At 52.8% G+C, this 26,673-nt stretch overlaps 10 protein-coding genes across 10 annotated transcripts; 4 read left to right on the forward strand and 6 right to left on the reverse strand.

The window, feature by feature from the left end:
* Positions 1-150: 150 nt before the first annotated feature.
* On the reverse strand, positions 151-2,516 carry BDZ99DRAFT_570457 (Gcd10p-domain-containing protein; the record flags this gene model as incomplete). Its single annotated transcript, XM_033727993.1, has 2 exons — positions 151-2,350; positions 2,431-2,516. The coding sequence occupies 2 exons, from the start codon at positions 2,514-2,516 to the stop codon at positions 607-609; spliced, it is 1,830 nt and encodes a 609-aa protein (XP_033578172.1). The 3' UTR covers positions 151-606.
* Positions 2,517-4,342: 1,826 nt separating this feature from the next.
* BDZ99DRAFT_364921 (uncharacterized protein) lies at positions 4,343-5,242 on the forward strand (the record flags this gene model as incomplete). The annotated part of the gene is made up of 1 exon (XM_033714732.1): positions 4,343-5,242. A coding segment is annotated over one exon (900 nt), but the record flags the coding sequence as incomplete, so codon positions are not given.
* Positions 5,243-6,472: 1,230 nt separating this feature from the next.
* Positions 6,473-8,433, reverse strand: BDZ99DRAFT_462473 (uncharacterized protein; the record flags this gene model as incomplete). The annotated part of the gene is made up of 3 exons (XM_033719850.1): positions 7,535-8,433; positions 7,303-7,471; positions 6,473-7,161 (listed from the first exon to the last, which is right to left on the reverse strand). Coding segments are annotated over exons 1-3 (1,259 nt in total), but the record flags the coding sequence as incomplete, so codon positions are not given.
* Positions 8,434-9,929: 1,496 nt separating this feature from the next.
* BDZ99DRAFT_487854 (beta-lactamase family protein) lies at positions 9,930-11,357 on the reverse strand (the record flags this gene model as incomplete). Its single annotated transcript, XM_033722867.1, has 4 exons — positions 9,930-10,393; positions 10,459-10,612; positions 10,682-10,696; positions 10,971-11,357. The coding sequence occupies 4 exons, from the start codon at positions 11,355-11,357 to the stop codon at positions 9,930-9,932; spliced, it is 1,020 nt and encodes a 339-aa protein (XP_033578175.1).
* A 1,820-nt stretch (positions 11,358-13,177) lies between these two features.
* Positions 13,178-14,291, reverse strand: BDZ99DRAFT_570461 (uncharacterized protein; the record flags this gene model as incomplete). Its single annotated transcript, XM_033727994.1, has 1 exon — positions 13,178-14,291. The coding sequence occupies exon 1, from the start codon at positions 14,039-14,041 to the stop codon at positions 13,178-13,180; it is 864 nt and encodes a 287-aa protein (XP_033578176.1). The 5' UTR covers positions 14,042-14,291.
* A 1,535-nt stretch (positions 14,292-15,826) lies between these two features.
* On the reverse strand, positions 15,827-16,312 carry BDZ99DRAFT_519874 (uncharacterized protein; the record flags this gene model as incomplete). Its single annotated transcript, XM_033725452.1, has 1 exon — positions 15,827-16,312. The coding sequence occupies one exon, from the start codon at positions 16,310-16,312 to the stop codon at positions 15,827-15,829; it is 486 nt and encodes a 161-aa protein (XP_033578177.1).
* Positions 16,313-17,209: 897 nt separating this feature from the next.
* BDZ99DRAFT_562283 (uncharacterized protein) lies at positions 17,210-18,154 on the forward strand (the record flags this gene model as incomplete). Its single annotated transcript, XM_033727336.1, has 1 exon — positions 17,210-18,154. The coding sequence occupies one exon, from the start codon at positions 17,210-17,212 to the stop codon at positions 18,152-18,154; it is 945 nt and encodes a 314-aa protein (XP_033578178.1).
* Positions 18,155-21,004: 2,850 nt separating this feature from the next.
* BDZ99DRAFT_570462 (uncharacterized protein) lies at positions 21,005-22,306 on the forward strand (the record flags this gene model as incomplete). The annotated part of the gene is made up of 1 exon (XM_033727995.1): positions 21,005-22,306. The coding sequence occupies one exon, from the start codon at positions 21,005-21,007 to the stop codon at positions 21,839-21,841; it is 837 nt and encodes a 278-aa protein (XP_033578179.1). The 3' UTR covers positions 21,842-22,306.
* Positions 22,307-22,778: 472 nt separating this feature from the next.
* Positions 22,779-23,732, forward strand: BDZ99DRAFT_562284 (uncharacterized protein; the record flags this gene model as incomplete). The annotated part of the gene is made up of 1 exon (XM_033727337.1): positions 22,779-23,732. The coding sequence occupies one exon, from the start codon at positions 22,779-22,781 to the stop codon at positions 23,730-23,732; it is 954 nt and encodes a 317-aa protein (XP_033578180.1).
* Positions 23,733-23,946: 214 nt separating this feature from the next.
* Positions 23,947-25,436, reverse strand: BDZ99DRAFT_508500 (barwin-like endoglucanase; the record flags this gene model as incomplete). Its single annotated transcript, XM_033724332.1, has 3 exons — positions 23,947-24,417; positions 24,473-24,645; positions 24,726-25,436. 3 exons carry the CDS (start codon positions 25,434-25,436, stop codon positions 24,174-24,176), a joined length of 1,128 nt encoding a protein of 375 aa, XP_033578181.1. The 3' UTR covers positions 23,947-24,173.
* Between the last annotated feature and the right edge of the window lie 1,237 nt (positions 25,437-26,673).

Here is a 26,673-nt window from a genome sequence, read left to right on the forward strand (position 1 = left end):
CGTAATGTGATGTGGCACGGCGGTCAGCCTTGCTGCCTCGTGGTACGTGGGATGCAATACGGCTACCGGAGCCTATCGATTCTGAGGGAAGAGTTGATTGGTGGCATGGCTGGTGCGGCACAGAGAGGGACTGGATTGATGAACTTGAGAGCTGAAAGAAATGGATTGTCACGCGGGGCATGGAAAAGGTGGCACTCTAATTCTACAAGAAGCTGTCTCGTGCGTACACTTGTCTGCCACTGCTTGGGGCGCTTTAATGCATTTTCAGGATTCTGACCGAGATGGAAGCCATTCACCTTGGGCTATGTGGAGACGCGCTGAAGCACCCCAAGCAGGGACAGTCAGGTGTACACACGAGACAGAGTGCTTGATGATTGTGCTACTTCTCTCCCGCCCAGCCAGCGTGATTGTGTAGGAAGCATAGTAGGTAGTTTCTATATTCTGAGAGCTTCGTGACACATCGAGCAGACTAAGAACGTATTCGAAAAGATAGAAACAAATAGCTGAGGCACTTCAAGACGTTTACGTTACCTACGCAAAAGCTACCTCAATGCAATTTTCCAATCCAAAAATGCATGAACAGCACTTCGCCGCAACCTAGCCGCCTCAGCCTCCCTTTTCAGGCTCCACTTGAATCTTCCTTTTCTTACCCGCGCGAAACGTCCCCCGAGCCTCTACCCTTCCAGCTACAGGCAGAACTCTCGTCGCCGTAAACAGGAATCCCTCTGCGCCGCCTCTGCTCGTCATGAGCGGGTGCGTGCGGCCTGGGAGGACCTGATACTGGCGTGCTCTCGCGGTCTGCAAGCTAGGGGCGAGGAGGAGGGTTGGATTGACGGGAAAGTCTGGATCTATCGCTTCGTCGGGCCCTAATGCTTTCGTGCTATCATTCGCGTCTTGACTCTGCTCTGTCGTGTCGATGTTTTGTCGTGATACGAAAGCCGTCCGGCGCTCTTTGCTATAATAGTCGCAGAGCTCGACGAGCGGTTCCACGTTTGCGCTGTAGACGGTTACAGTTGCGCCGCCTTTTAATAGTGGAACGCAGGCACGCAGAACAGTGGCGGGCTCCATAACGCTCGCGACAACGAGGCCGTCGAAGCCCCCGGCACGGGTTTCTTGGACGACGCGCTTGACTCGTTCCCATCGCCTTCGTTTGCGGAAGTAGGTGCCGCGTTTACTTGATTTCATCGTTGAGAGGAGGTCATCGGAGAGAGTTTCGGGCTCTTGGTAGCCTGGGTCGTCCTCCGGGTAGAGCATTTGCAGCCATGTGAGCGTCTTGAGGTGGGTGTGCAGAGGGTGTTTGGGATTTGAGGCGGTAGCGTCGTAAGAGAAGTATTTGAGGTACCCGAGATTTGGTTGCGCGTTGCTGTGGACGATGGTTAAGGTGTTGGTTTGGGCGGACATAGGGGGTATGTGTGCAGCCCGTGGCGTTCGAGGTTTTGAAGGGTTGCTTTCTGATGTGGTTGTATTGGCTTCTTTTGGTGCTTCTGGTGGTTCCTGTTTGGTGGTTTCTGAGGTTCCCTCCGCCGGAGTGTCTATGACCATGGCATCTTCTTCCGGTATACCATTCGATTTGGACTCCTCCGTCGGCTTACTCTCGATGGCTTCTTCCTCCTTCCCCGAGGCTTCGTCTTCTGACTCTTCTGGGTAGAGAAGGCCCATTCTCTCAGCCAAGGACGCCACAAGGAGCCCCCCCGTGTCGTCCACGACGAGCCACCGGCCACCCCCAATCATCCCCTTGCCGCATGAGGAGGGTACTATAGAACTCGATTCGGCGCAATGAATATTAGCCCAGCTGTTGATGAGGCCCAAATTCTCTTCTCTCAGCTCCATAATCCTATGCGCTTCTTTGTCTAAGACATATTCCGAGAGCATATTAACATCCGCTGGGAACACAGTAAACCTGCGCAAATATTTTCTCGACTTCCGCAGGGTGTATTTAGCCAGCGAGAAGGGTGTTTTCTCGTCTATCGCCTGATGCGACTTCATAATCCTGGCTATTACTTCCTTGCCGGACCCAGTGCCGGCCTTTTTGAGCTCCTCAATCTCTTCCATAGTTAATGTCTGCCGTGACGGGTCATCTATCGTCAAACGATTACTCTGCATTATGATTTCCCCATTATCCCCCACGATATCAAACTCGGCCCCACCGTCTGCGGGCTCGTCTGTCGACTCGGCTGGCGTGTCATCTTCGGCGGTGGTAAGGGAGCTTTCATGAAGCTCTGCAGCAGGGACCACGCGCAGTTCCGAGTTTGAATCTCCTTCTTTATCGAGGATCTCAAAAGTAAGGTAGTATGGGCGTCCGAGCAGTGAGTTTGCTTGAAAGGTGCCGAATTTGCCTATTGATATGTTCCTGCGCGCATGGTCAGAGATTGTTCGCGCAGCACTCAGCACGGGAGGTCAGTGGATGCTCACTCCAACTAGTCCACATACGTATTTGGGAGTATCTCCAGCAGCTTCAGGATGCCCGAGGGCAGGCGGAGGACGATGTACGTGTTTGGCCGAATGTAGGAGTGCATTGCGCGGCCTGGTGCAGAGTGTGCAGGATTCGTGGAGCTATACGGGCTTCTCCATGAGGGGTGGGGGTGTGGGATAGGAATGAATTAACTGTAGGCAATGCGACAGCTGAGAATACCACGGCGGGAATGCGCAGTGTTTTTTGATCTTGTTCCACAGCGCTCGCGACTGCAGCCGTCTTGAGCAGAGACAGTCGAAGAATCGTCGAGTGGGGCGTGCTCGCCGCCACTTCACCAGCCACGGCGTCGTCATTGCCTGCTGCCACCAAGTTGACCTCCACCGCAAGCTATACAGAGGCCGCGCAAGCACATTGCCCCAAGGCCTACTCACAAATTCAACCCTCATCCCCGCGCACACTTGCTACTTCGTTCCTTCAACCGCGATCCACCTCTGCTGACGGCGATCTACTTCGTAGCTGCGCCTCCCCAAACTGGCAAACAGCCTGCGAGTACGGCGTGTCCTCCGCCTGCATTCTCACCACCACCACCACTTCTTCGCCAACTCTACATATACCTACTTTCATATTGATACCCATACATAGACAGCCGCCATGGTACTCCGGAAACCAGTAAACGAGAGCTCAGGGCTCGTGCCGGCTCCCCTCTCTCAGGCTGCAAACAACCCGCCATACCCTACAACTCCCACCTCCTCCGATCCTCCTGCGCTGCCGAATACCTCCGATTCACATACCGAGGTCTATTCACCGAATCTGCATGAATCTCCCGCCTTCCGTTTGAAGCCGCTTGGAGAGGCACAGGCCCGAAAATATGATGGCGATTCCGACCTCGACGACGGCTCGGATTGGGACAAGTCAGACGACGAGTATGACAACCACCACGCCTCAGAGGAGCTTCCCGGGGCCCTAAGGATTGGTGATGGTCAACCGATAAAGAAGTCGAGTGAGCTGCCGTCGACACTTCGCGTTGGTCCCGCCGACGGAGCGATGCGGAAGCCTCAGGAACAACAAGACTATGCAATGCCGCCATCTTCACTTGGAGCAATCAGCACCAGCTCTACGGGATCTGCTCCTTTAAAATCTCAAAACCCGTACCTAAAAATACAGAACACGGGACAGAGCCAGACCAACTTCGGCTTTGGTGGTGAGAGCAGCGCCCAGGCGTGGGGAGATGCTCCCTCGGCGAGCGAGAAACATGGCGCTCCCGTCGAGTTGCCCACTGAAAAAACTCCTGTTGATCCCTTTTCCAAGATGTCGCTAGCTGGATACCCACCTTCCCCGAATTCGAACCAGCCTCCATTAATTCCTGTTGCGACGGAGAATCCTTCGAGTCCTGTCCCCCGACACGACTCGACTGCATCCAACGCGTACGAGCCGGGTATGGATATCTCGTCCCTCGATGCCCTCTCACGGACGTATGGCCTACCCTCGGACGCAATCCAAGAGGAATCGCCGCAAAGGACTTGGCAAGAGCAGCAAGATTGGGAACGGGCTGAGAGGGAAAGGAAACTGAATGAGTTGGCAGTGGCACATCAAGCGGCTGTTGCCGCCGAACAGGAATGGAAGGCGGAAGAGGACTGGCATCAAGGAGAGGAGGCAGCAAGGCTAGCTGCTACTCGTCAGCCTCAGCGACATGAGCCGCCTCAGCAGTACGAGCCGCCTCAGCAATATGAGCAGGCTCAGCAGTTCCAACAACCCCAGCAATACCAACAGCCACAGCAGTTTCAGCAACCTGCCAGTCTGCTAGATTTAGATGATGTTCCTCCCGACTTGCCACCCCGAAGGTCACAGGAGGTTGAAAATCCTCCTCCGCAACCTCCGCGTCCGAGTGGTGGTACGGGCTTTGGCGGTACCTCTGGAAGAGCAGAGGTGGAAACACCGGAATCGAGAGCGAAACGGCAACGAACAGAACATTATCAGATCAAGCACATCCGATGGTTTGACGGGCGTGGAATCCGGAACTCTCCCATTTTGACCCAGAACCTGAATGGCCCTTGTCCGCTACTAGCTCTCGTAAACGCTCTCGTGCTATCAACACCAGGAAGCGCGGATACTGCGCTAATCGAGACCCTGAGAAGTCGAGAACAAGTCAGCCTTGGCCTGCTTTTAGACGCCGTATTCGACGAATTGATGTCTGGTCGTCGAGGCGGCGCCGCCCAAGAACTACCCGATGTCAGTGAGTTATACACGTTCTTGGTCACACTCCATACCGGAATGAACGTCAATCCGAGCTTCGTCAAACCCCCTGCTTCTTCCGCCATCCACCCGGCTCTTCGCATTCAGCCTGGTGGATTCGATGACACCCGCGAGATGCGGCTATATCGGACCTTCAACATCCCACTCATACATGGCTGGCTTCCTCCTAGCGAGTCTCGCGCGTATGCTGCGTTCGACCGTATTGCAAAAACGCACGATGACTCTCAGCTTGTTCAATTCCAGGAAGAAGAGCTAGATGCAAAGCTACGGTCTGTGGGACTGAACCAAGAAGAGCAACGCATGTTTGAAGATGTTCACGCCATTAAGGAGTTCCTGAGCCGCTGGCCCACACAACTCACCGACTTTGGGCTACAGACTATGATCAACAGCTTGAAACCGGGCGAGATTGCCATCCTCTTCCGCAACGATCACTTTTCAACCCTCTACAAAGAGCCTCGCTCCGGCAAGCTTTTGACCCTTGTAACGGATGCTGGCTATTCCTCCCACGACGAAATCATCTGGGAATCCCTCGTCGACATCAACGGCCAAAACAGCGAGCTCTTCTCCGGCGACTTCCGCCCCGTCGGCAACAACGAGCCTCCATCCCGCTCCTCCAACAACCCCCCAAACATCCAAAGCATGTTCGACGTCGACTCCTCCCCGAACGCCTGGACCACCATCCAATCCCGCAACCCCACCCGCCGCAGCACCCAACAAGCCACGCAACAATCCGGCGTCATCCACCCTGGCGAATCCCTCCCGCCACCCCCGGACGCCTCCCGCACCGAGCAGGAAGACCACGACCTCGCCCTCGCCCTCCAGCTCCAGGAAGAAGAGGAAGACCGCCACCGCCGCAGCACCGAGGCCCGCCGTCGCCGCGAAAACGAACTCTCGGAGCAGGCCATCGCCCGCAACTCCCAGGGCCGCGCGGGTAACAGCGAACAGCCCCCCGTCATCCCGCCCCGCCGCAACGGCGGCGTCCAGCGCCCCACCGTCACGACTACGAATGAGCAGGGCGAGAATTTACCTACATACGAGGAAGCGGCGACCAGCCGCCCGTATCACCCGCCGGCGAACCACCCTGCCAGCCCGCTCGCGCCGGTAGGGCTGCAGGGCGTCCAGGCGCAGGGCTCTGCGTACCATGCGAATGCGGCGCAGGTGGGACCGGGGCGGGGAGGGGGGCCTGGGCAGGGGCAAGGACGGAGGAGGAGCTCAAGGCCTGGGACGTTGGTGGATCAGATTCCGACGAACAATGTGGGGATGGGGAGGATGGGGGGGAGGCGGACGAGTGTTGGGCCGGGGGGCGGGGGATTGTATCAAGGGGTTGGGAGGGGGAATGTGCAGCAGCAGCAGCAGCAGCAGGAGAGCGAGAAGTGTGTTGTTATGTGAGGAGGGAGGAGTGGGGAAGAGTAGGAGGAGGGAGACAGAGGAAAAGACGGACGGCGTTCCGGCTTGGGCATCGCGCGGGTTTTAGGGAATTGTAGTTTTAGGACCTGGGTTAGTTTTGATACCCGTTTAGCGGATCTTTGCGCTTTCGTCGTAGCATACACAGGACTAGGGACAAGCACTCTACCATATGCAGCGCTATTCTCTTCTAGTTTCTGGGATGCGATGAGATGGTGCTGCGGTGTAGGATGAACACAGCCGCGTTTACTCTCTCGCTCATCATTAAGTTCTGGAGCAGCGTGGCAAGGAACGGAACTGAATCTCGGCCGAGATAGCAGAATGCTACAGCAGTTAGCCCTAGCACGGGACGGGCATGCCGGATAGAGCACACATCAGTTGATGAACACAAATCGCGCTCCGTGGCCAAGTAAAAACATGAACCTGCATTACTAACCCTACGTCATCACAGACATGCATGCACAGGCATACATCTCTGTAGTTAGGCCTCATCATAGACATAAACGGAAAAGAAACTCAAATTTTTTTTTTTGGCTTCTTGACTCATTTAGTCCGTTAGAATATACTCTCTAAACAAAACTCTTTTCAAAAAAGGACCCACCGTCGTTCTAGATGCATCGTCTTCTGTAGCGCAGCCGTCTATTCCAAGCCGTCCGTCTAATCCAAGCTCCGTTTTTTCTATCGATACGAGGGGATCCAACCGCCTGGAGCATCAATTGTTCCTTTGCAGCCAACGAAGCCCGCTCAAGGAACTTGCCCCGTCTCTGCTTCTCCTTCTCCTTCAGCCCTTAATAACAACCGGCCGCACCGTCTGCGCGGACGCCGTCATGCTCTCCCTTCGCTTCTTCAGGTTGGAGATGCCAGCAGCCGAGGGCTTCGGCTTCGCGCCCACAGCGGGCGTGGCGCGCCGTGTGGTCCAGACTCGCATGGTGCCCTGTCCGTCGGGCATAGTGACAGGGGTCACCCAGCGGCAGGTGGTGAAGGTGCGCCAGAGGGAGAGCATGAAGGGGGTGCTGTCCTTGTGGTAGGCGGCGCCGAGCACGGGGACGATGGCGGCGGTGGCATCTTCGGCGTAGTAGAAGGGGATGCGGCTATGGAGAGGTTAGTTTTGGATGAGATGAGAGTGTGGGGTAGGTGGCGATACGGATATGGGGAGACAAAGATATGACACGAGAATATGGGGGAGAGGGGAAGGTGAGGACAGGGGGATAGGGGGTAAAGCGAATGCTTACGGAAACAGATGATGGCACACGTGCGTCCCGATGATGCCGTGGAAGAGGTGGCGGTCGATGAAGCCCATATCACGGTCGACAGTCGACGTCGCGCCTCTCGCGAAAGTCCACCCATCCGCCTCAAAGTGCGGCAGGTCGGCGTGGGTGTGGTGGAGGTAGGTGATGGCGACTAAGCGAATCGTCAGATTAGGGTCCACAAATGGTGGTGCAGATCAGGGACAAGCAAACTTACCGAGCCAATGGTGCACCCACATGTACGGCAGCCCATACAGGTTCCACACCATCGCCCACCCCATGCGCTGCTTCAGCACCCACAGCGCCGCCATGGTGAGGCCGAGCCCGACGTCGGACGCGAAGATGTACTTCCATTGCTGGGAGGTGAAGAGGACGCCGCCGGGCGCGAAATGGCTCCTGTTATACCACGTTGTCTTCCGGTTGCCCTTGTGGATGTCCGACCCCTTGCCTGCAGTGATCTGGAAGATGAGGTAGAGCGGCCAGCCGAGCGTCTGTGCGACAATGAGACGCAGGAACGCAACGATGGGAGCGTCTTCGGTCATGTTCTCGAGGCTCTCCATTGCCGCAGCGAGATCGGAGATGGGCTCCTCCTCACGGACGGGCACGAACGCCGTGTCCTTGGTCATGTGGCCAGTAAACTGGTGGTGCTGGTGGTGGGTAAACTTCCACGAGAAGAAGGGGACGAGGAGGGAGGAATGCAGCGCCCAGCCCACGACGTTGTTCAGACGTGTGCTGGCAGAAAAGGCTCCGTGGCCGCACTCGTGGGCAAGAATCCAGATGCCGGTGCCGACGAGGCCCTGGCAGAAGCCGTAGAGCTGCCATGCGAGGAATCGAGGGAGGGAGGAGGAGGTGGTGTATGTGGGGATCGTGTACAGAGCGAGGTAGGCGAGCGAGCCCGCCAGGAAGAGGTCCCGCGCTACATAGGCTAGCGATCGAGCGGTTGAGGCTTTGAAGCAGTAGTCGGGAATAGCTCGACGGAGCTCTTGGATATTGACGTCCTGCATGCTGGCGAGGGAGATGGGTGCAGTCTGGAGGGAATCGAGGGGGGAGAGAGCTGGAAAGGACGGAGGACTCGAACAGAGGTCGAGTTTTCTGCTCCTGGAGCTAACAAGGGGTGCGTGCCCAGCAGCGGGCCAGACGGTAAGCGCATTTTGCTAGGAGGTTGATTGTGCTTGCCAAGGGCTGATCCATGGTCCATGGGAGGACTTTCTACGGCGCGCGGTAGGGCAGCGGCTTCTTCCCGCAACGGGGGTCGGGGTCCAGGCGGTGTGGACTGTGGAGGTCATCGCCGAGGGCGTTGATTGCGGGACGCCAGAGCAGAAACAGTGCTTTTACGAGCGGCGTCGACAATTGCGCCAAAACAGAAGCCGGCTCTTACGATGACCTCGCCGTTGACACGCCAGATTGTGGCATTCCCGTCACATGCAAGACCGTTGGTGTGGACACGTCGTAGGGCTGAATTCAGGGTCTACGCCCTTGCGTGGCCTGTGAGGGACGCCCATAGGTGCACGCGGCCGAGGCTGGCCGAGACTAGACTCGCGGCGGGTCGGGCTTTGGTTGAGGTCCGGCGAGTGTATTCGGCCTAGCTCGAGGCAATTCGTTGAGGACTGTGCCGGAGAGATGGAGCGTGCGACGGGTGGATTGGATTGGAGTATAAAACGCGTGGAGTGAACTCCGTTTTGTTGCGCTGCGCTGAGTAAGGCGGGATGGAGCAACGTGGAGCCGAGGGGCAACTTCAGACGAAAGACCAACTCCTTCGTGCCGTATGAAGTCTAGAATATCACGCAATTCACACCAAACGGCGGGAGATATCTGAAACACCCAAACACTCGGTCAATCTCAATAACCCCAAAATTCTTATAGCGCTTGCTGTATCTTTCACGAATAACGGATATGGCAATAAAACATACGAGCCCCTCGAGAGGTAGATCCTGACGAAATACCCTGATGCCATTGATGCCATTGATGCCGTGGAGCCGCTCGACACTTCGAAGTTCCCAAGCCGCTACACGCAGCTTGAGCACGTCAAAGATCTCTGCCTCGCCGTTGTGCAGCTCGCGCTCGATGGGCAGATGGACGCAGCAGCATAGCTTGGGCTATGGTTCTTGTGTTTCTCGGGGGAGAGCTATCAGCTGGCAGCGGACTGTTTTCCTGCTGTACTCTTAGCTAATTCTACTCCTAGTCTCGGCAACATCACGCAATTGGATTTGCATCTGCCGTGGAACCGGCCTGGGGTGGCTTTGGCGAATATGGGACGGTATGAGGAGGCGATTGATGCGTATCAGGTGGTGTTGGCGATCACTATGAACTTTGTCCGCGCTCACCATAATCTCGCTGTTCTTTATCATAAAGCAGAAGACTGGGTTTGCTAAAGCACAGAAGAGGCAAGCGGATGGGTCAGCAGCTGGTGGTATTGCTGGTAGCAATACCTGTTGTGAGGAAATGTATGAGTTGATACGGAAGACTTTGCGGGGGCTGCTTAGATAGGACCTTGAGAAAGGGGTAGGACTAGCATGGATGTCGTAGCATTTAGAAGAGAGTTATCTAGCTAGAAATAGTACCATGATGTCCTTCTACGTACCACAGTATATCTCGTGCCAGATGCTTCATCCTTAATCCTCGAAAATTACCTCTTGCAGTTCCTGCCATAATGGGAGTACATAAGTATCCCCAAATGGAAGAATCTGTGTCATGCACACAGCCGCGACGCCTTTCTCTCGATCAACAGTCCAAAAGCAGTTGCTGAGCCCCGCTGCCGATCCTCTAGGAAATCCTTCTTTCTCGCATAAAGCTGGATTCAAGGCTTTTGGATTTGCCTGTAGTTCAAAATTAAGCCCCCAGCCAAAGTATCCGGCTACTGGCACTGGCTCCACTGTTGGAGGGACAACAAGGTCGTGTCTGGAAACTCCCTGAGCAACTCCAACGTGCTTCGTCATGTAGTCTGGAATTTGATTTTGGAACATCTGGTGGACGGTTTCCTGTAGCAGAATTCTTTGCTGGGTGTGAGGTGATACGCCGCCATTGAGGATCATACTTAGTACTCGACTGTAGTCGGGAGCTGTGCTTAAGAGGCCGGCTTGTGGATGTCAGCTCTGAACTTAGAAAAGGCCGTTGATATTGCTCTGGAGGACTTCTACTAACCGCCAGCAGACTGAAAAACGCCTTCCATCTCTTCTCGGGCTGGACCATAGAGATGGGGTCGCGCGGCTAGAGTCTCTCCCCTTTGGTGCAAAATCGCCATTTTTGACCGCAACTCGCGCGATGGCACAAAACTGGTGTTGGCCATACCAAGAGGCTGGAATAGGTTGATATTCATAAAGTCTTCCAGACTTTTACCGGAGCGTCGTTCAATGAAAACACCAACCCAGTCAATCCCAACCTGCAACCTTCCGTCAGCATGCACGAGACGTTGAATACGTGCGGAAATTCTATACAGAGTAATCATAGCTACTTCCTGGCTCATAAATCAGCGGCTGCTGAATACCTTCTATTTTCCCTTGAAACTCGTCTTTTGTCGGATCTCTGTCAAAGTGGTGAGTCTAGATATCTTCGTTGTAGAACGAGTACGAGAATCCTGCAGTCTGGAAGGGAACCGAATCATTAGCTTTATTTTTCAGAATCTTCTACACAAGTTCTTGCAAAATGCCACTAACATGAGTCATTAACATCCGTAGGGTGATCCGATTAGCTTTCGGTCTTAGCTTCCCGTTCTTCAAGATTTGAATATCCTTCAGCTCATGGACGAAATCTTCTAGCAAATCTGCCGAATCTAAGTCTGCTTGTCCTTGTTCCACTAGCTTCATGAGAGCAATAGCCGAGAATAATTTCGTGCATGAGGCGACCCAGAATACCGTGTCGGTCGTCATTGGCTCCTCAACACCTAGCCCTCTGATGCCCGATGCACTGGAATATTCTGTGTTTCCATGTCGGTCTACCACCTGAACTACGAGCCCTGGTATATGCTGAGGGTTTGAGGTGGCATTCTGAATTAAAGAGCTCAGACGGCTAGCGGTTGAAGGAGAAGACGTCGATCCAGGCATGATGTGAAGAAAACGACTTCAAAGGGTATAGAAAAACTCGCCTATGAGTAAACAAGAAGCGGCTATATGAGAAGTAGGTTTTGCAGCACAAACATTTGATCGGACCTATTTGCGAGGCTTTTGCTTGCCCACCTCTCTGGAGCGAGCGGGGTTCTCGCGCTAACAAAACTACACCTGTCGCGGATCAAAGTCCCGAAATGGCGTGCTTCGGTGCACTTTCGTGATAAAACAGCTCCTAGTCGATTTCGATATTGGTATCCGATTCAATATGAAAAGAGTGAATAGGTTTCTCGCATCTGAATTATCGATACCATCCTATCATCCATACCCGTAATTTGAAAAATACGTGTAATCGGCGTGACATCTTCTACATGGGAAATACAAGCGTCGATATGCCGCTCAATCCTTAGGGGCTCTATCCCAACAGCATTTGAACTTTCAGTCGAGGAGCCGCCACCAGAAGATCGTCTCAATATACTGGGCGTACAGTAGAACCCAGAAGGGTCTCGTCTAGATAAATGCAGATTACTGATAGTGATGCAACACATCTTGTGGCCGAATTGAGTGCTGGCAATTGGAGCGCTGAAGAAGTTACGACTGAATATCTGAAAAGGGCGATTATAGGGCAACAGCTGGTAACCATACACTTCATAGAAGTCTTAGCTGAACTTTGTAACTGAAGTTCTGGCGGATGGAGCTCTGGAATGCGCGAGATTGCTAAAGAGGAAAAGTGTTAGAGGGAAACGGGGAAGATCAAAGGACCACTTCACGGGGTTCCGGTATCTGTCAGAGTATGTTATCTCGAATTCGTGCATTGAAGACTCCAACTTCACCCCTGAGAAGACTCTGCTCGTTGTTTCGAATATTGCACAAGAAGATGCATTGACTGTACATACAGCTGCGCAGAAAGTTGGGCGCAGTAATTTTTCTACACACTAATGAAACTCAATCCTTGATGGTAAGTATCTATATCCACGAAGACACAATTCAACAGCACGGGGACACTAATGACAACGTTACTACATGACTTCGAACCCAACGAGCCGAACTCTAAGTGCTGGAGGATTGTCCGGAGGCGAAGGCTCAGCAATTGGGGTTGGGATTTGGGACCAACTTCGGTGGCGCCATTAGCCATTCCATCAGCGTTCAACGGCGTATATGGATTTTGTCGAACGGTTTTGCGGCTGCCTTATAATGGTTTCGCCGCCGGATTTAGTTTCCCTAATCCCTGCAGAGCTGTTTCGCATTGGTACGGAAATATCACCATGATTTCACTTGCGATTAAGATCACATGACACGGAGTGGAGTAACGTTAAGCCGGGATGGACTACACTGCGACATCAGGCGAAGAAATAACATCTTCATTGGTGATATGAAGTCCCAGAACTACAAATGGCCTTCCAGAATACGCTCGATGGGCATTAGAAAGTCCTCAACCTCTTGTGTCGGAGCTCAATCTTAGAATAAAAGGAGCATTCGGGATGACAGCCCCTGAATAAGGTGATAGAAAACTCACGATGCCAACTCGTAATTTCATGTTTTTGCATCAATACTAGGGGGCCACTGCTGCAATCAATGGATCATTCAAGAGGATTGGCTGCGATGGTATGTTTTCAGACTACACAATAATTCCGAGGTTCACAGGAACTCTCTTAGGATGGTTCTAACAGCACGAACCAAATATATATCTGAGGGTTTCGCATTGTGGGGTCGCAGATGAGACTTTTGGCAGTTCTTTGGCCTCCCAGATAACTGACACAGATACCGTATAATTTGGCAGTCAGACCTTCCAACGCCACCCTTATCCTTCCGTTGCTATATCAGTGCCGATCGAAAGCCTCAGTTCGAACCCTCTCCCTGCTTCTTTCAGGTGCTGCTTCGTCAGCACTCGCAAGTCGACTCTTCATCTGCTCCAGTCTCTCCAGAAGCTTCTTCATGACGTCGGAGCGGCCCTGGATCTGAGAATCACGAGCGCCGATTTGGCGGTCCTTCTCGTTGATTTGTTTCTGTAGGCTGTCGATCTCTTTGTTGCGGCTGAGTAGCTGAGAGTTACCTTCGTCGATATCGCGCCTAAGGTCTTCGATTTCATTGTCTTTCGCTTCAACTTGATGGGTCAAAGTACGCTCCTCCCGAGCAAGGCGCTCTATGCTCTGTTCGCGATCCCAGATGCAAAAGTTGCGGTCGTCAATCTCGTGTTTGAGGTCAGCAATCTCTTGCTTTTGCTCTCGAATCTGACCAAGCAGCACTAGAGCATTGCTTTTCCTCTGTTCTTCGTCACTGACTCGTGAAATCAGGGCGTCATTGATTGCCTTCATCTGTTCCTTGAGCTCTTCAATCTTCAGGTCCTTCTCTTCAAGTTCGCGCAGCAGAGGATCCAACTTTGCTACCTCTTGCCGGAGACCTTCAAGAGCTTTCTCGCTATCCCTAATCTGGCTTTGGGCTTCTTCGGTGCGACCCGTAAGATCCTTGATTTTGGCCAGTAGTTTGGACTTCTCGCAGTTGTCACGATCTGATATGTTCCGGAGGATCTTCGATATCGCGGCTCGGTTTGCGGGGTGCACTGTCTGAGGGTCAGACGTCGCAAGGGCCTCGATGAGCCGGTTCTTGTCGTGGTCGCTGCAGTCGAAGTGGCTCTCTGTACATTCCACACATACAACATTCGGAAAGTCGAGGTTCGGCAACATGCTGGTGAACGTCAGTATTGGTATAACTCAATCAGTGAAAGACATTCAGGCATTTGGAGCTAGCAGCGACGTATCCTGATGTAATATATTTCAGTCGATGCGTGTGTGAGGATCACTTACTTAGATGGCGGTGTGGATAATATTTTGAGGTAGGCAAGTGATGGTACGGTTGAGGTGTTTGATGAAGAGGTTGGAGATGTTGCAGAGTTGTAAGGGTGTCCGATAGCCTCGTAAAAGCGTGAGTTCTAACAGCACGACACTGAAAGGCGACATCAATTCATTCACCATCCAATTTTTTGAAATCATAAATTAAAGGCCTTAAGGATTGCAGGTCAATGTTCATCACGAAGGGCTGTACTTGGGGAATGTGTGATGATAGTGGTAAGTCAACCTGGATTATTCCATTGCCGGGTTGAATCTGTTACGTAACAGGAGAGAGTGGATGTTATACGTGCTGTATTTGATGAAGATTGTGAGGATTATAGAGGAGAAGGAGAGGTCTGGAGGAAGGTAAGGCTATATACACAAGATGCTGTGCGCCTGCCGTAGCCCTCACCGCTACTCCCTGACAGAATCATTCAAGATTTTAATTCGCAACTGCACGAGGAACTGCATGTTATGAGGAAATTAAGGGTTTTCCGGAGGCTTCGTTTTGGTTTGATTTATTAGAAGGTATTTGGCAGGCATGTTCTAGATACCAGAGCCCCTTATGCTGTGACAGTGCTTCCAATAACACCATCATCTTCGTCTCGCTTTTCCACACTCTATTGGGAATCAAGCGGCTCGGCACCCTACTTCTTGGGAATATCCGCCGCAATAGTATCAATCTGGGCCTTTAAATTATGCAGCTTCTTGTGGAGTGCAAGCTGCTCCCACTCCAGCAACTCTAGCTTCCAGCGATCACCTAATCCTCTAGCATCTTGCATCTTTGATGTCTAAAAAGCCCCTCAGATCCCTCCACGCTGGGCGTGAAAAAGCTGGCACACTCAAGCAGTTCAACATGGTCTGAGGTGGCCCGGAGAGCTATCAGGCTTTCCAAAACCTGGTTTTCATGAATAACAACAGCATGCTAGAGGACCTCAATGGTGCCAAACTAGCGTACATAGGCAAGCACATAAATTCGTGTAAATATACCTTGCGGATTTGTAGACTGCCACTTTCTATTAACATTCATTAAGCACGCTGTTTTATAGGTATACCTGTCTACTACTGCTTGAAGTGCTTCAACGAGTTTCTTCATAGCCCCGAGTGAAGAGCCTCCCCCCCATTCAGATTTTTAAAACTGCATCAAAGCATCCCAAGTAGTGGAATACACGCATATAGAGTGCCACTTTTTCCATGCCCCGCGTGCCCTCATGAGCCATCGTCCAATGCCAGGATCTTGATAACCTAGCAAACTCGGCCGCTGTCTACTCCCTAGTATGCAAACTCCATTACGTCATCATCGCCTTTCGTTGGACGAGGACGTTTCCTTGATGGAGGGTTATCCGCATTAGTATTCGTAGATCCTTGCGAGGCCGTATGAGCAGCGGAGGTATTTTGGGTGGCTAGGAATGGTGGGATGTCGTCGTTACTGACTTGCTGAATCTGACGGGGCTCTTTGCTTCGCCGGGATCGGAACACGAGGTTTCGAGTTGCCGGACGGCCCATGCGATGTTGGCTTTGGGATTCATTCCGGCCAACTTGGCTAGTCGGCTTCGTTATTGTTTTGGAACCCTGCTGTTCTGCCGCCTAGTAGGCTTCTGCTTCGAGCCGATGATACTCATCCTTCGCACGCTGCTGAAGCTAGAAGCCCTCCATCATCTTCTCGAGCTCAACCATCCTCGTGTCTTTCTTGGCTTGTTGGCGCTCCGACTCCTCCAACTTCTTCTCCGTCTCCTCCAACTTCTTTTTCATCTCCTCCAACTTCTTGTCCTTCTCCTCGATCTCTTCTTCTTTCTCAGAAATCTCCGCCTTCAGGTCGACATTGTCCTCCTTCAGATCGACTATCTTTTGCTCCTGCTCTGCACCATCCTCTTGCCACCCCTGTTCAGAGGCCATAGACTCTTTCAAAAGGTCTTCGTAATTGTCTTGGGCGCATTCCTCGCTTTCTCTGTGCTTTCTGTCTTTAACGACCGATAGATGCTTCAAGATTTGTGCAGCTTCCTTCCCTTCGCTAGATAAGCCGGGGTCCCTCTCGACACGATCCCACAGTCCCTCATTGCTGTGATCCACATCAGGGTCATGGTACGATCTGCAGAGGTAGCAGAAGGGTTGCTGGGGGTGATCCATTGTCAACGCTGTGATGTGATTAGTAAAAGTTGTAATGAAGAGTTCTCAGCGACCCGCGTGCCAATGTAGGAGACTGATCAAAAATATTTTGAGGCTGTCAGGCGTAAAGCAACATGTACCGTCGCGGCACGCTGGGCATGAAATAAGCGACATACTAATTCTAGAACAAGCTGTCTCATGTGTACGCCTGTCTGCCACTGCATGAAGTGCTTCAACAAGTTTCCACATTGCCCATGGCGAAGAGCTCTTGTCTGCTTCAGATTCCTGAAAATATATTGAAGCAACCCAAGCAGTGGCAGACAGGTGTACACACGAGACAGCTTGTTCTAGAATTAGTGTGCCACCTTTTCCATGCCCCGCGTGCGCGGCTGCCAATCCTCTGGCACAGCCGCTTGGGCCAGCGACGGAGGTGAAAGGATGCAGGACAGAAGCGGAAGAATCGGAGACCTTAGATAGATGACTTGTATGAATAGGGAATACTTACAGAGTCGTGTCTGTACCGTCGGAGGAATCTGAGTGGATGAGTGGCTAATGGTGGAGTGAGATGGTGTAAGAAGGATGGAGAAAGCTAGCGTAATCCAAGTAGCTATAAGAGCTTCGTCATCGATCCCGTGCAGAACCGATGTTGCCATCACATTCACCGAGCTCACTTCCACTGACCTCATCGTCACGACCTGGACTCACTTCCACCAACCTCACTTCATCAGGACCTGGACTTCACCTCCCATCTCCCACCCATTTGCCCACTACCAACCGAGCTTGAAGCCTCCGCAAAGACCTCACATCTACTTACCTCAATTCATCGCGACCTGGACTCCGCCTTCCAACTATCTGCTCACTACCATCCGAGCTTGAACCACCACATCAACTAAACTTCGAGACCCCGCAAAGAACAAAATGTCTCTAGACACAAAGTTTGCGCAGAACGAGTGCCTCGTGTGCGAGGGAAAGCACTGGCAAGTCACCGATGTGGAGCATTGCAGCCTCATCGACGCCGTCATCGGAGCTTCCGACGCCCGAAAGCGATTCGAGATAACGACGGTCCTGCAGGACATCTGCCAGCGGGAGAAGTGCGAAAAAGCGGCACGTCGGGTCGAGCAAGCGGCGGACAAAGCAGTATTCGAGACTTATCGCGTTCAATTTGAGCTATCATTTCGCCATCAACTCGAATCCAAAGACCAGCAGATGGAAGGACTTAGGCGCCAGCTTGCCGACCGCAATGAATCCAAAGACCGGCAGATGGAAAAACTCAGGCGTCAGTTTGCCGACCGCGACCTCCAGCTTGCCGACCACCACAATGGAGTTCAAGAAGTCCAAAATCAGCTCAAGGACGAGGTTGCCGACCTCAAGACGCAGCTTGGCGATCGCGACCAGATTATCCAAGAACTTCAGCAAAAGGCCGACGAGATGGAAGCTCGATACGCCGAGTCCCACTACAATCACGGAATGACGATGCGAGCGAAGCGCAAGCTAGCCGAAGAGCTCGAGGAGACGTCTGAGAAGTTCAAGACGATGGAGAAGGAACGTGTGGAGGTGGAAGCCGGCAAGAAGTGGATGTTCGAACGTTGGGGAGAGTTGTCCAACTTGAGAGCGGAAAAGCGTGCCCGAACCCAGCCGCCCGTTCACAAGTTGCGGTGCTTCAACTGCTTCAAGACCATGCAGGGTGATTGTGATGGAACCCCGGGCTGCCAGAACTGTCTAAAAGCGAACTTGCCATGCACGTATCGGCTCTGTCGGCCATATGACGAGAAGGCCAGGTTCAGCCACGGAAAGGGGTGCACTAAGGTTGGGTGCACCCAGTTCCACGACGAGAAGAGGGACGGTTACTGTATCGTTGAGTAGGGAGGTCACGCCGACGAGCACAAAAATGAGATATAGAGAGGTGATTGTTTGAACAAAGGGACTTCTTTTGCGACGGGAATGGCTGGACACATCCTCATAGCCTTAAAACTTTGCAAACTCCACATGCTTTCACTGATTCTGGTTGAATTCCTTACCTTTTGTGATATCTGTTGTAACCCTATACGTGTCATTAAAAGTTCCACGAAGATGTGACAACCTCAAGGCCTCGGGATCGTGATTGAGAGGGCGAATCTTCTGAACATGCCCTTAGTCTCTCCAGGCACCTGGCCCTACCTTAGACTCTCTAATGTCGATGTAATTTCTCAGGGCTCTAAATCGCAATGCAAGCTATTTGATGTTGTTCTTTCGGCTCGATTTCTGCGGACTTGGATTGCGGCTGAGCGTGCAAGGCTTTTGAACATGCCAATATCCCTCCTGGCGCCCCTGGCGGCTTCTCGACATTCTCGATATTAACGTAATATCCCAGGGCTCTAACTCTGCACCGCATCAAATCTTGGTGTGGATGCCGCGGGCGGGCTGTGTCACGAGACTTTGGCTAGGCTGCACGTGCACGCTATTCTAATTGAGAACTAGCGCGAAACGTTTCCAAGGTTCCTACTTAAACTTCTTCCACCTCACTCGACCTTCCTTCCTCACACATGCCCAGTGCACCACCACCCACTCCAACGAACAACTCCTCCAGGGAGTATAAGCCGCACGTCAAAGGATGTCATGACCTCTTGTCAGGCATCGGCAGTGCCTTCCTCTTTTCCCTTAGGGAGCCCACTCGCACGTCAAATATGGGTGCCATGGCCTTCTTGTCAGACACCGGCAGTGCCTGAGTGCGGCGGGCAGTATTCCATGGGGAGTGGGGGCTGCGCCTCGCGCGTCTCTGCTTCTCACCCGGAATCTGTCACTCGCGGGTGAGGAACCGTTGTATTCAACGTGGAGCAGACCGACTTGTTCAAGGCAGCATGGACTCGCTGGACTGCGACCGCCTAAGTTGTTGCAACGAACCCTCTCCCGTAAGGGGCGAATCCATTCGGTGCTCGAGTTTTCTCAGAGCCGGAACCGTTGGAGTCGTTCAGTGGCATGTGGCTGCAAGGTACGTCGTCCCTCCCCTCACTAACCCAGTTTTCATTGTGGACGAGTCGGGTGGTGGTTCGGCACCAGCTGCGAGACGCCAGAGGGATGGTGGCGACTTTTTTTCAACCTTATGGAAGTATTCCCCTCCCAGTTCTTTCTCATTGCCTTCACTAACTCTACTAACAGGGTTGGATATCGCTGGGAGGATGCTGGAGTTCGGGTTTGCGTCGCTCTCTTAGTCACAATTAATGCTATCATCTTCTTCATTTTGACTTTCTCTTCGATCTTCTTCGTGATCTGTGATGTGATGACATGCTTTCGCACAGTGCTGCCGTCAAGTACAATATTTCCATTCTCCAAGGTCTGTCGCAATGTCTCCGTACTGTACATCATCGTCGTTGCACAAGAATCAGCATCTCCATCCAGGTCTGATGGTCCAAATCTTCCTTCACCAACAAGCGCCGTTGCGGTCAATTTCTGACGACCTCCATCATCGCCACTGTTCAGCGAAGAGCAGAAGCTGGAATTTTTGGCCACATCAGCCGCTAGCGGCCTTGGACTTGGGCACCCTTCGAGCGCGCTCCCTCAACACTACGCGCTCCGTTAAGATGCGTGGTGAGTTCCCACGTCACAGGGAAACGGGTGTTTTTTGCCGTGCGGACACTGCTCATCGCGGCTCCGCAAGTTCCGCCGTGACCGTCGCCGAGCTCGTTCTTCTCTCCCAAGCCTTCGTCCACCCCGTCTCAATCTGATCTTACTCACACTCTTGTCACTTTTGTGTATTCGGATCTCGTACCTATCAAGTCTAAATGCCGTCGCCGACCAGCAGGCTCACCAATAGCAGCCAGTAAGCCATCCAGCACAGTGCCATCAACGCGCCTCGACCACCTCCGCTACCCTCCGTCCCCTGTCGCGATCGATCCCCCTTCGCCTCCAATCCGGGATTCCTACCTACCCACGCCCAAAACCTCCGCATCAGCGCCGCCGAGCTCATCATACTTCTTCGTGGTCACGTCACGGCCGATGAGCGCGCTCGTGGCGGATAGGAGGGATCTTGAAGGAGCGGGAAAGCCGCTGGAGTGCACGCGCTGCTCTTTTGGTATATCCATCGCTCTGACCTCTGGAGCTTGTATACCGGCTAAGTCACCTCATACATTTGGGTTTCTGTCAATGGACAGGCCCACGGCCGTTGACGGTCCCAACCACAGTGCTTCATCCTGATACCTCAAGGGTCTTCGCTGAAGGGAATGGAAACTGCCCGTTCAGGCTTCGGCTGGTCTTGCTAGCTGCGACAGGGCCCCTGTGTGTGCGTGGTTGGGAAGACGGCTGACGCAGGAGAAAGTCACACAGATCGTGTGAAGGGATTGATAGGACGTCAGTGAGAACTCGTCGTAGCTACTGGAGACCGGAAAGGTGGCGAATGCAAGTATAATACTGCTTTCTATATCCTAAACTATGCATGGTGATGAAACAGAGCGACAGATCGCGATTCACCCTGGAGCTTGGCCTCGTAGATCCAACGCCGAAATCCACGCACCTAGATCCTGTGAACTTTCAATCAATGCTGCAATGACAGCCTCCCACGCTCACCACAATCCGCAACCAACCATTTCACACGTAGTTGCACCTTTGCTCTCTGCCTACGCATAGCGGACTGAGAACCTCCATAGACAGTCATAGGTTCGAGCCCGTAAGTCGCTCGTGTCTCCTGGCCACAACCATTGCTAACCACGCTCATGTCGGAACAGCATTCACGCCTTAAACATGCCAACCTTTCAGCGCCACCACTGCCGCGTCTGTCGATCGGATCATTACGAGGTCACCGACGACGACGAGAGAAACCTTTGGATCCGTCTCGGGCTTGAACGCGACATGGCTCCTGAAGAGAAGGAGGGTATATTGGAGGTTCTGCGGGATCGACGCGCTGCCCTAGACTGCGACCAGCTTGCCGAAGAAGCATCAGCCGTGAGTCAAGAATATGCAGAGATACTATCAAGGATCATAGAGCAACAGCGCGACTTGAAAGCTCGTATGGTCAACATGACAGAGAAGCTCAAGGATGGAAAGGAGACTTTACAGAGGGAACTGGACAAGAATCGCGAGAAGGTGGTTCAAGCCCGACGCCAATGCCAAGAACTTCGGGAAACACTCGACCAACGACATGTAAAAGAACAGTGGCTTCGAGACGAGATACAGCGGCTTCGAGACGAGAACGAGCGGAAACTCGCAACGGAGCAGCAGCTCCGACGTGAGTACGAGGCCTGGAAGGCAAGAGACGAGTACCGGAAGGCAACACTCCAGCAGTTCCAACGTGATACCGATGACATAGAGACACGATTCGAGGAGGGAATCATAACAGAAGAGGAGTTTCAAGCCGAGGAACTGGCATGGCAAGCAAAAGTGGACCTGGAGCGGCTTCATTCTCAGCAGATTCGCGATGGCATCTGCCAGCCCGACGGCACCCTCAATAACGACATTCAGGATCCCGGCCAAGATACACAGCCGCAAGCCCATCTGCCGCCTTCCACTACCTCCGAGTCCACTAGGACCTCGCGCGACATGCCCCCGCTGAGCGCCCGCCCGCAAGATGAGTCGTCGTAAGCCTGTGTACACGGGATGCACCCAGGAGGCGAAGTTGTGTCATGGGAGGCTTCCTTGTGGTACTTGCCATCGGAAGACTAACTACAATGGGAACTATCCTTGCCAGGCTTGCCAACTATACGGTTCTAGATGCCGTTTTGAAGTTCAGGAATAGGTGTTGTGGAATACTGGATTGTAGGTTCGTTCATGACGAGCACGGATGCTTGAGAGGCGATAGATGGGTGTTGAAGCTCGTCGGCTAGTTTGCACGGTACAAAAATCACGACATGGGTGGAGTAGGTGGAGTTGACGGCATCTCTGGCGGCTCTACATCATGGTTTGAGTTGGAGCTCAGTTTCTTGACGAGCTAGAGTAAGTTTTCGACGGGAGGAATGAATGGTCTGCTTCTTTCATAAGGAGGTATTAGATTTCGGGATTCTATGCTTCCTGAAACGCAACATACTCAATGAATACCCAGAATCGAGCTTGTCTAGAGGCCAACACTCCAAGAATGTAGCAAATGATGCAGTGCATTTCCATATCTCCCCATACCCTTCTCGCTTACTGCTCGTGATCTAAATAAACCGAAGAGATTTAAGAGGAGATGAAGCTCCCGGACGCAACAGCGACACTGGTGCCAAGGAGAAGCAGTGACTTGCGAGGGTGACCTACGGTAGGCATGAGAAGTACCTAGCCTCACCTTCTTCCAGACCACCCTCTCCTCTCTACGCCATCAAGTTCTCTACACGAACATTGGCCTGTGAAAGTTCGTCCCAGCCCTTGATAGTGAATACAAAAGAACTCACAAAAGAACTAATGTCCGAGATTCACCAGCACCCGCACTCGGCCCGCCCGCGTAGAGCAGCCTTCCCAATCAAACAACCCAGCAGCAAACCTTTACAACTGCATCCACACCCCAAGCAAAACAGTCACAGTAGACTTACACCACATTGTTACCATGGACGCGTATACCGTCCGCCCGTGCCCTATCTGCCAATCCGACCACTGGGTCCTCACCGAAGACGACGAGAAAGGCCTCTGGGCCCTCTTCAGCGATATGGCGTCCCTCTCCACCATCGAGAGGGAAAAGCTCCGCGAAGTCCTCCAAGACATGTCCGCATCCAAAACCTGCGCGAGCCAGGCCGCCGCGCGCAACGCGCTCGCAGCCGCAGAGCAAGAGCGCGACGACCAGATCAAAACAATCGCAGAACTGGAGCGCGAGCGCGACGCCAAGAAGAAAGCAATCGCGGAGCTCGAGCGCAAGCTGCGGGGCCAAGAGCGCGCGCTCAAGCAGAACGAGGACCTGCATATGGGAATCGAGGAGAAGTGGGAGGAGGGCAAGAAGGCGAAGGACAATCGGATCGCTGCGCTCCGGTACGAGAATATGCAGCTGGCGAATCAGCTTGAGAGGGCCCAGGGACGGGATCGTGCGCCAATTTCTGCAAACAATAATCAGCGTCATGGCCTCCAGCGTCGTGGCCAGGGCGTTGCGGATCTCCGTCGCAAGGGTTTCGTGGGCGCTGCTCCGACGGGTATTGCGAAGTCCAGACATGCGGTTGCTGCTCCAAAGCCGGTGCGCAACTTGCGCGATAGGGCGGTGTCGCCGCTGACGGGCGTCAATGTTCACCCTCTACCCACAAATCCGACAGCCCCAAAGAACGAACATAATCAGCGCCATATGGCTCCCCGTGGCGGCGACCATCAGGCCAGCGGAGGGAGGGGTCGCAAGCTGACGTGCAAGAAGTGCTATGCGCTCAAAATAGACTGCAGCGGCGGCTATCCATGCAAGCTTTGCAAGCAAGGTCAACTGACTTGCAAGTATAGCGTGTGCGCCTACTTCAACACGGAGATGGGCTGCGTGAACCCGGATTGCGGCTTCATCCACGATGAGAAGGGTTACCGGGTTCGTTAGGGAGCCTGAAGATAGTGCGAGGGTTCTAGATGGTCTTATACTCCATCTGGAGGCTGAATCGGGCTCCGGGGGATCAATAGAGGCTATAATATGGGCCTTGTTTTATCGGCTGTCAGATTGGTGGTGGGATTTTCTGCCTTCTGCGGTAATCGGGTTATTCTCACAGATATTCGGTCAAGCTAATCAGATCCGAAGGTGCGTAGGTTCAGCAAACACTGGACTTAGATTAGCGAATGCTAGCTTAAATTTGAAGGCGCAACTCTGCGCTCCCTCATGAAATTGGGCTTGGGCCAATAGATGTATATATACATGAGAATGGAAATACGATCTTTTCCGGACACCCCTGGGTCCGTAAATCAAAAGAAACGACTTGATCTGTTATCGTAGCTGGAAGACACCGTACTCAACAGCTTTGACTGTTCTCTAGGATGAGCTCCGAACTCAAGAAGAGAAGTTGGAGCTCGCTTCAGTGCTCGCCCCGCTCGCTATATTGACACCCTTCACAATGATCTTTTCGCCTGTAGTGCTGGTGACACGGACATCGACCGTAGTGGTGCCAAACCCGCTAGCCTGTTGGAAGAAGTTGTAGTCTTGGCGCTCAGTGGCCTGCCATGTGACGGAGTTGTCGGTAGATACTTCGAGGGATTTCACAGGAACGTTTGCGTTGACAACTTGCATGGAGAACCTAGGTCACATTAGTATAAGCGAGTTGAGGTAAAGGGAGAATAACGCCAGCTTACCAGTACGCAGAGACTCCGTCTTTGTTGTGGAGGGTGATTGGAGATGTGATGTCGCAAGGCACAACGTTCCACGATACGTCAATAACGCCCTTACTCGGGTCGGCCAGGGCAGAGAAAGCGTCGGGGAAGAGGTCTAGGTGATTGAGGCCGCATCCTGGGCATTGATCTACAATCTGTTCGCGGAGCACATTAGAATTCATTCCATGAGGCAGTCAATGCCAAGCAATGTTAGGGTATGAGAAGAGATACTAACCATCGCTCTTACAGAGTTACCACTTGGCCCGGTCACAGAGACACATGCACCACAGTTCGCGGCGGTATCCCAATTTGAGTCTGAAAGGGCGGTCCCGAAAATGCCAGAAGGAAGAGTGTATGTGGTAAAGGAGCACATGCCGCCTGAGATGCTGCCATCTCCATAATATGTTGCCTGACCAGAGTTGCTACCACCCAATGCATTGTCGCTGCTTGAAGATGGTGTAGCCGCTGCAGCGGCGGAAGAAACCTTGGAAGATGAGGCCTTGACGGAAGTGGAAGCCTTGATGGAAGAAGAGGCTAGTTTCGAAACCGAAGTGTGCGCTGCCTCCTTCTTGCCAGCAAGCCCTGCCGCTGCTGTGGAGGCATACACGAATGAGAGTGTGGTGGGGGTTCCAGCGGACGATGCTTTATACGAAATCAGAGGGCTGGCGCTGCTTGCGGCCTCAAGAATGGACGACGACGGAAGCTCGGCAACTGGAGATGGCGTGAGATAAAGGGTCGAAGCTACAGTTACAATGGAGTGGGAGGCTTCTGAAGGTGGAACTGTGACGGTGGTCGCTTTCAGGGTCGTTGTTGTATAAATGGTACCCCCGCAAGTCTTCGTAACAGTCGGAGTAATCGTCACAGTGATGGCATTTCCAGGACAGAAACTGTTTTGGGCAAATGCAAAGCTGAAGCTTGCAGCGAGAACAATCAAAGAAGACTTCATCACGTCTGATCCGGCAGATTCGTAGGGCACAAATATCGAGGGACGGTAGGTAGAAAATGAAGCTAATGTGTAGAAAATGAATGTAATAGAGTCAGAGACCCTGAATAATGTCTACGAAAGAATGCGAAAAAGAGTGCAAGTGACAAAGAACGAAAGAAAGGGAAAGCCGCTACTATATCCATTTCCGCATTCGTCAGAGAATTACGCATCGGAGATTTCTTCACGATTAGGACGGGTATAGGAGATTAAGGAAGACTCGAACGAAAGCCCCGCCTCGCACGAGAACGTCTGGTTGACGCTACGGTCGGTAAGGAGGCGAATACGGCATCTTGTGCGTGTCCTGACACGCTTTTGATGGGGCCAGCGGGGGTTTGGGAGACTGAATTCAAAAGCTCAAACGTAGCGAGATGATCAAGGGGAGACGGTGTGAAGCAAGCCACCCGAGCTGCATGTCGTTGCTCGGTTGGTGGGTATTTCCGGCCCCGTCTTGGCACGGTACCTTCCATCCCAACCTCACTTCCGAGGTTCGTCGCATCTCCACGATACCATCGATTTTCATCTGATGTTGTATCTCTGGTCTCTAACTCGGGATCGCAGTACCAATACCGCAGCTGACTGGAGAGATTATTCTTCGAGTCACGGCCTTCAGTTTCCGTTACGCGATCGACTCCGAATTGTGTCACGCTTCACCATCCCACCTTAGGCATCATGAAAGTACCTCGCAAAAGCTTCCATAGTATCGATCGATTCAACGAGGCTGCTAAATATAGCAAGGGTCTGAATGACATATTAGCGCTCCTGCTACCTACAGAACGCTCGGTTTTCAGCTCGACGGTCATGCTCGTATCGTGGTGAGGTTTCTCAGACAATCGTTTGCAGTAGCACATCCGTCGACCACGTCACCCTACTCTTTACTCCTTTTGATGTTCGCCTGCCGTATAGGAGGTCTTGACAAGGCTGCCAAGCGCTCTTCTCCAAGTTTCATTGGGAAGGCTGAAGATATCTGTGACCATGTGAAAGGCAAATCAGTTCGCGCACCATCGTGGCGCATCTTGGCACCTTCGTGGCGCAGCTGAAGAAGCATTTCAATAAAGGTATGCATGTAAGTATCGGCTCGAGGCTCACTAGAAGGCAAACCTCAGCCTGCCAGTTGCTGCCTACGAGAGCCTCGTGTGAAATATTATTTATGCCACACTTCATCTCAGTCTTATCTCTCTAATACAGCACTGTTTTCCAG

Source organism: Mytilinidion resinicola (assembly GCF_010093595.1).
Source record: "Mytilinidion resinicola strain CBS 304.34 unplaced genomic scaffold BDZ99scaffold_8, whole genome shotgun sequence".
Classification (NCBI taxonomy): Eukaryota; Fungi; Ascomycota; class Dothideomycetes; order Mytilinidiales; family Mytilinidiaceae; genus Mytilinidion; species Mytilinidion resinicola.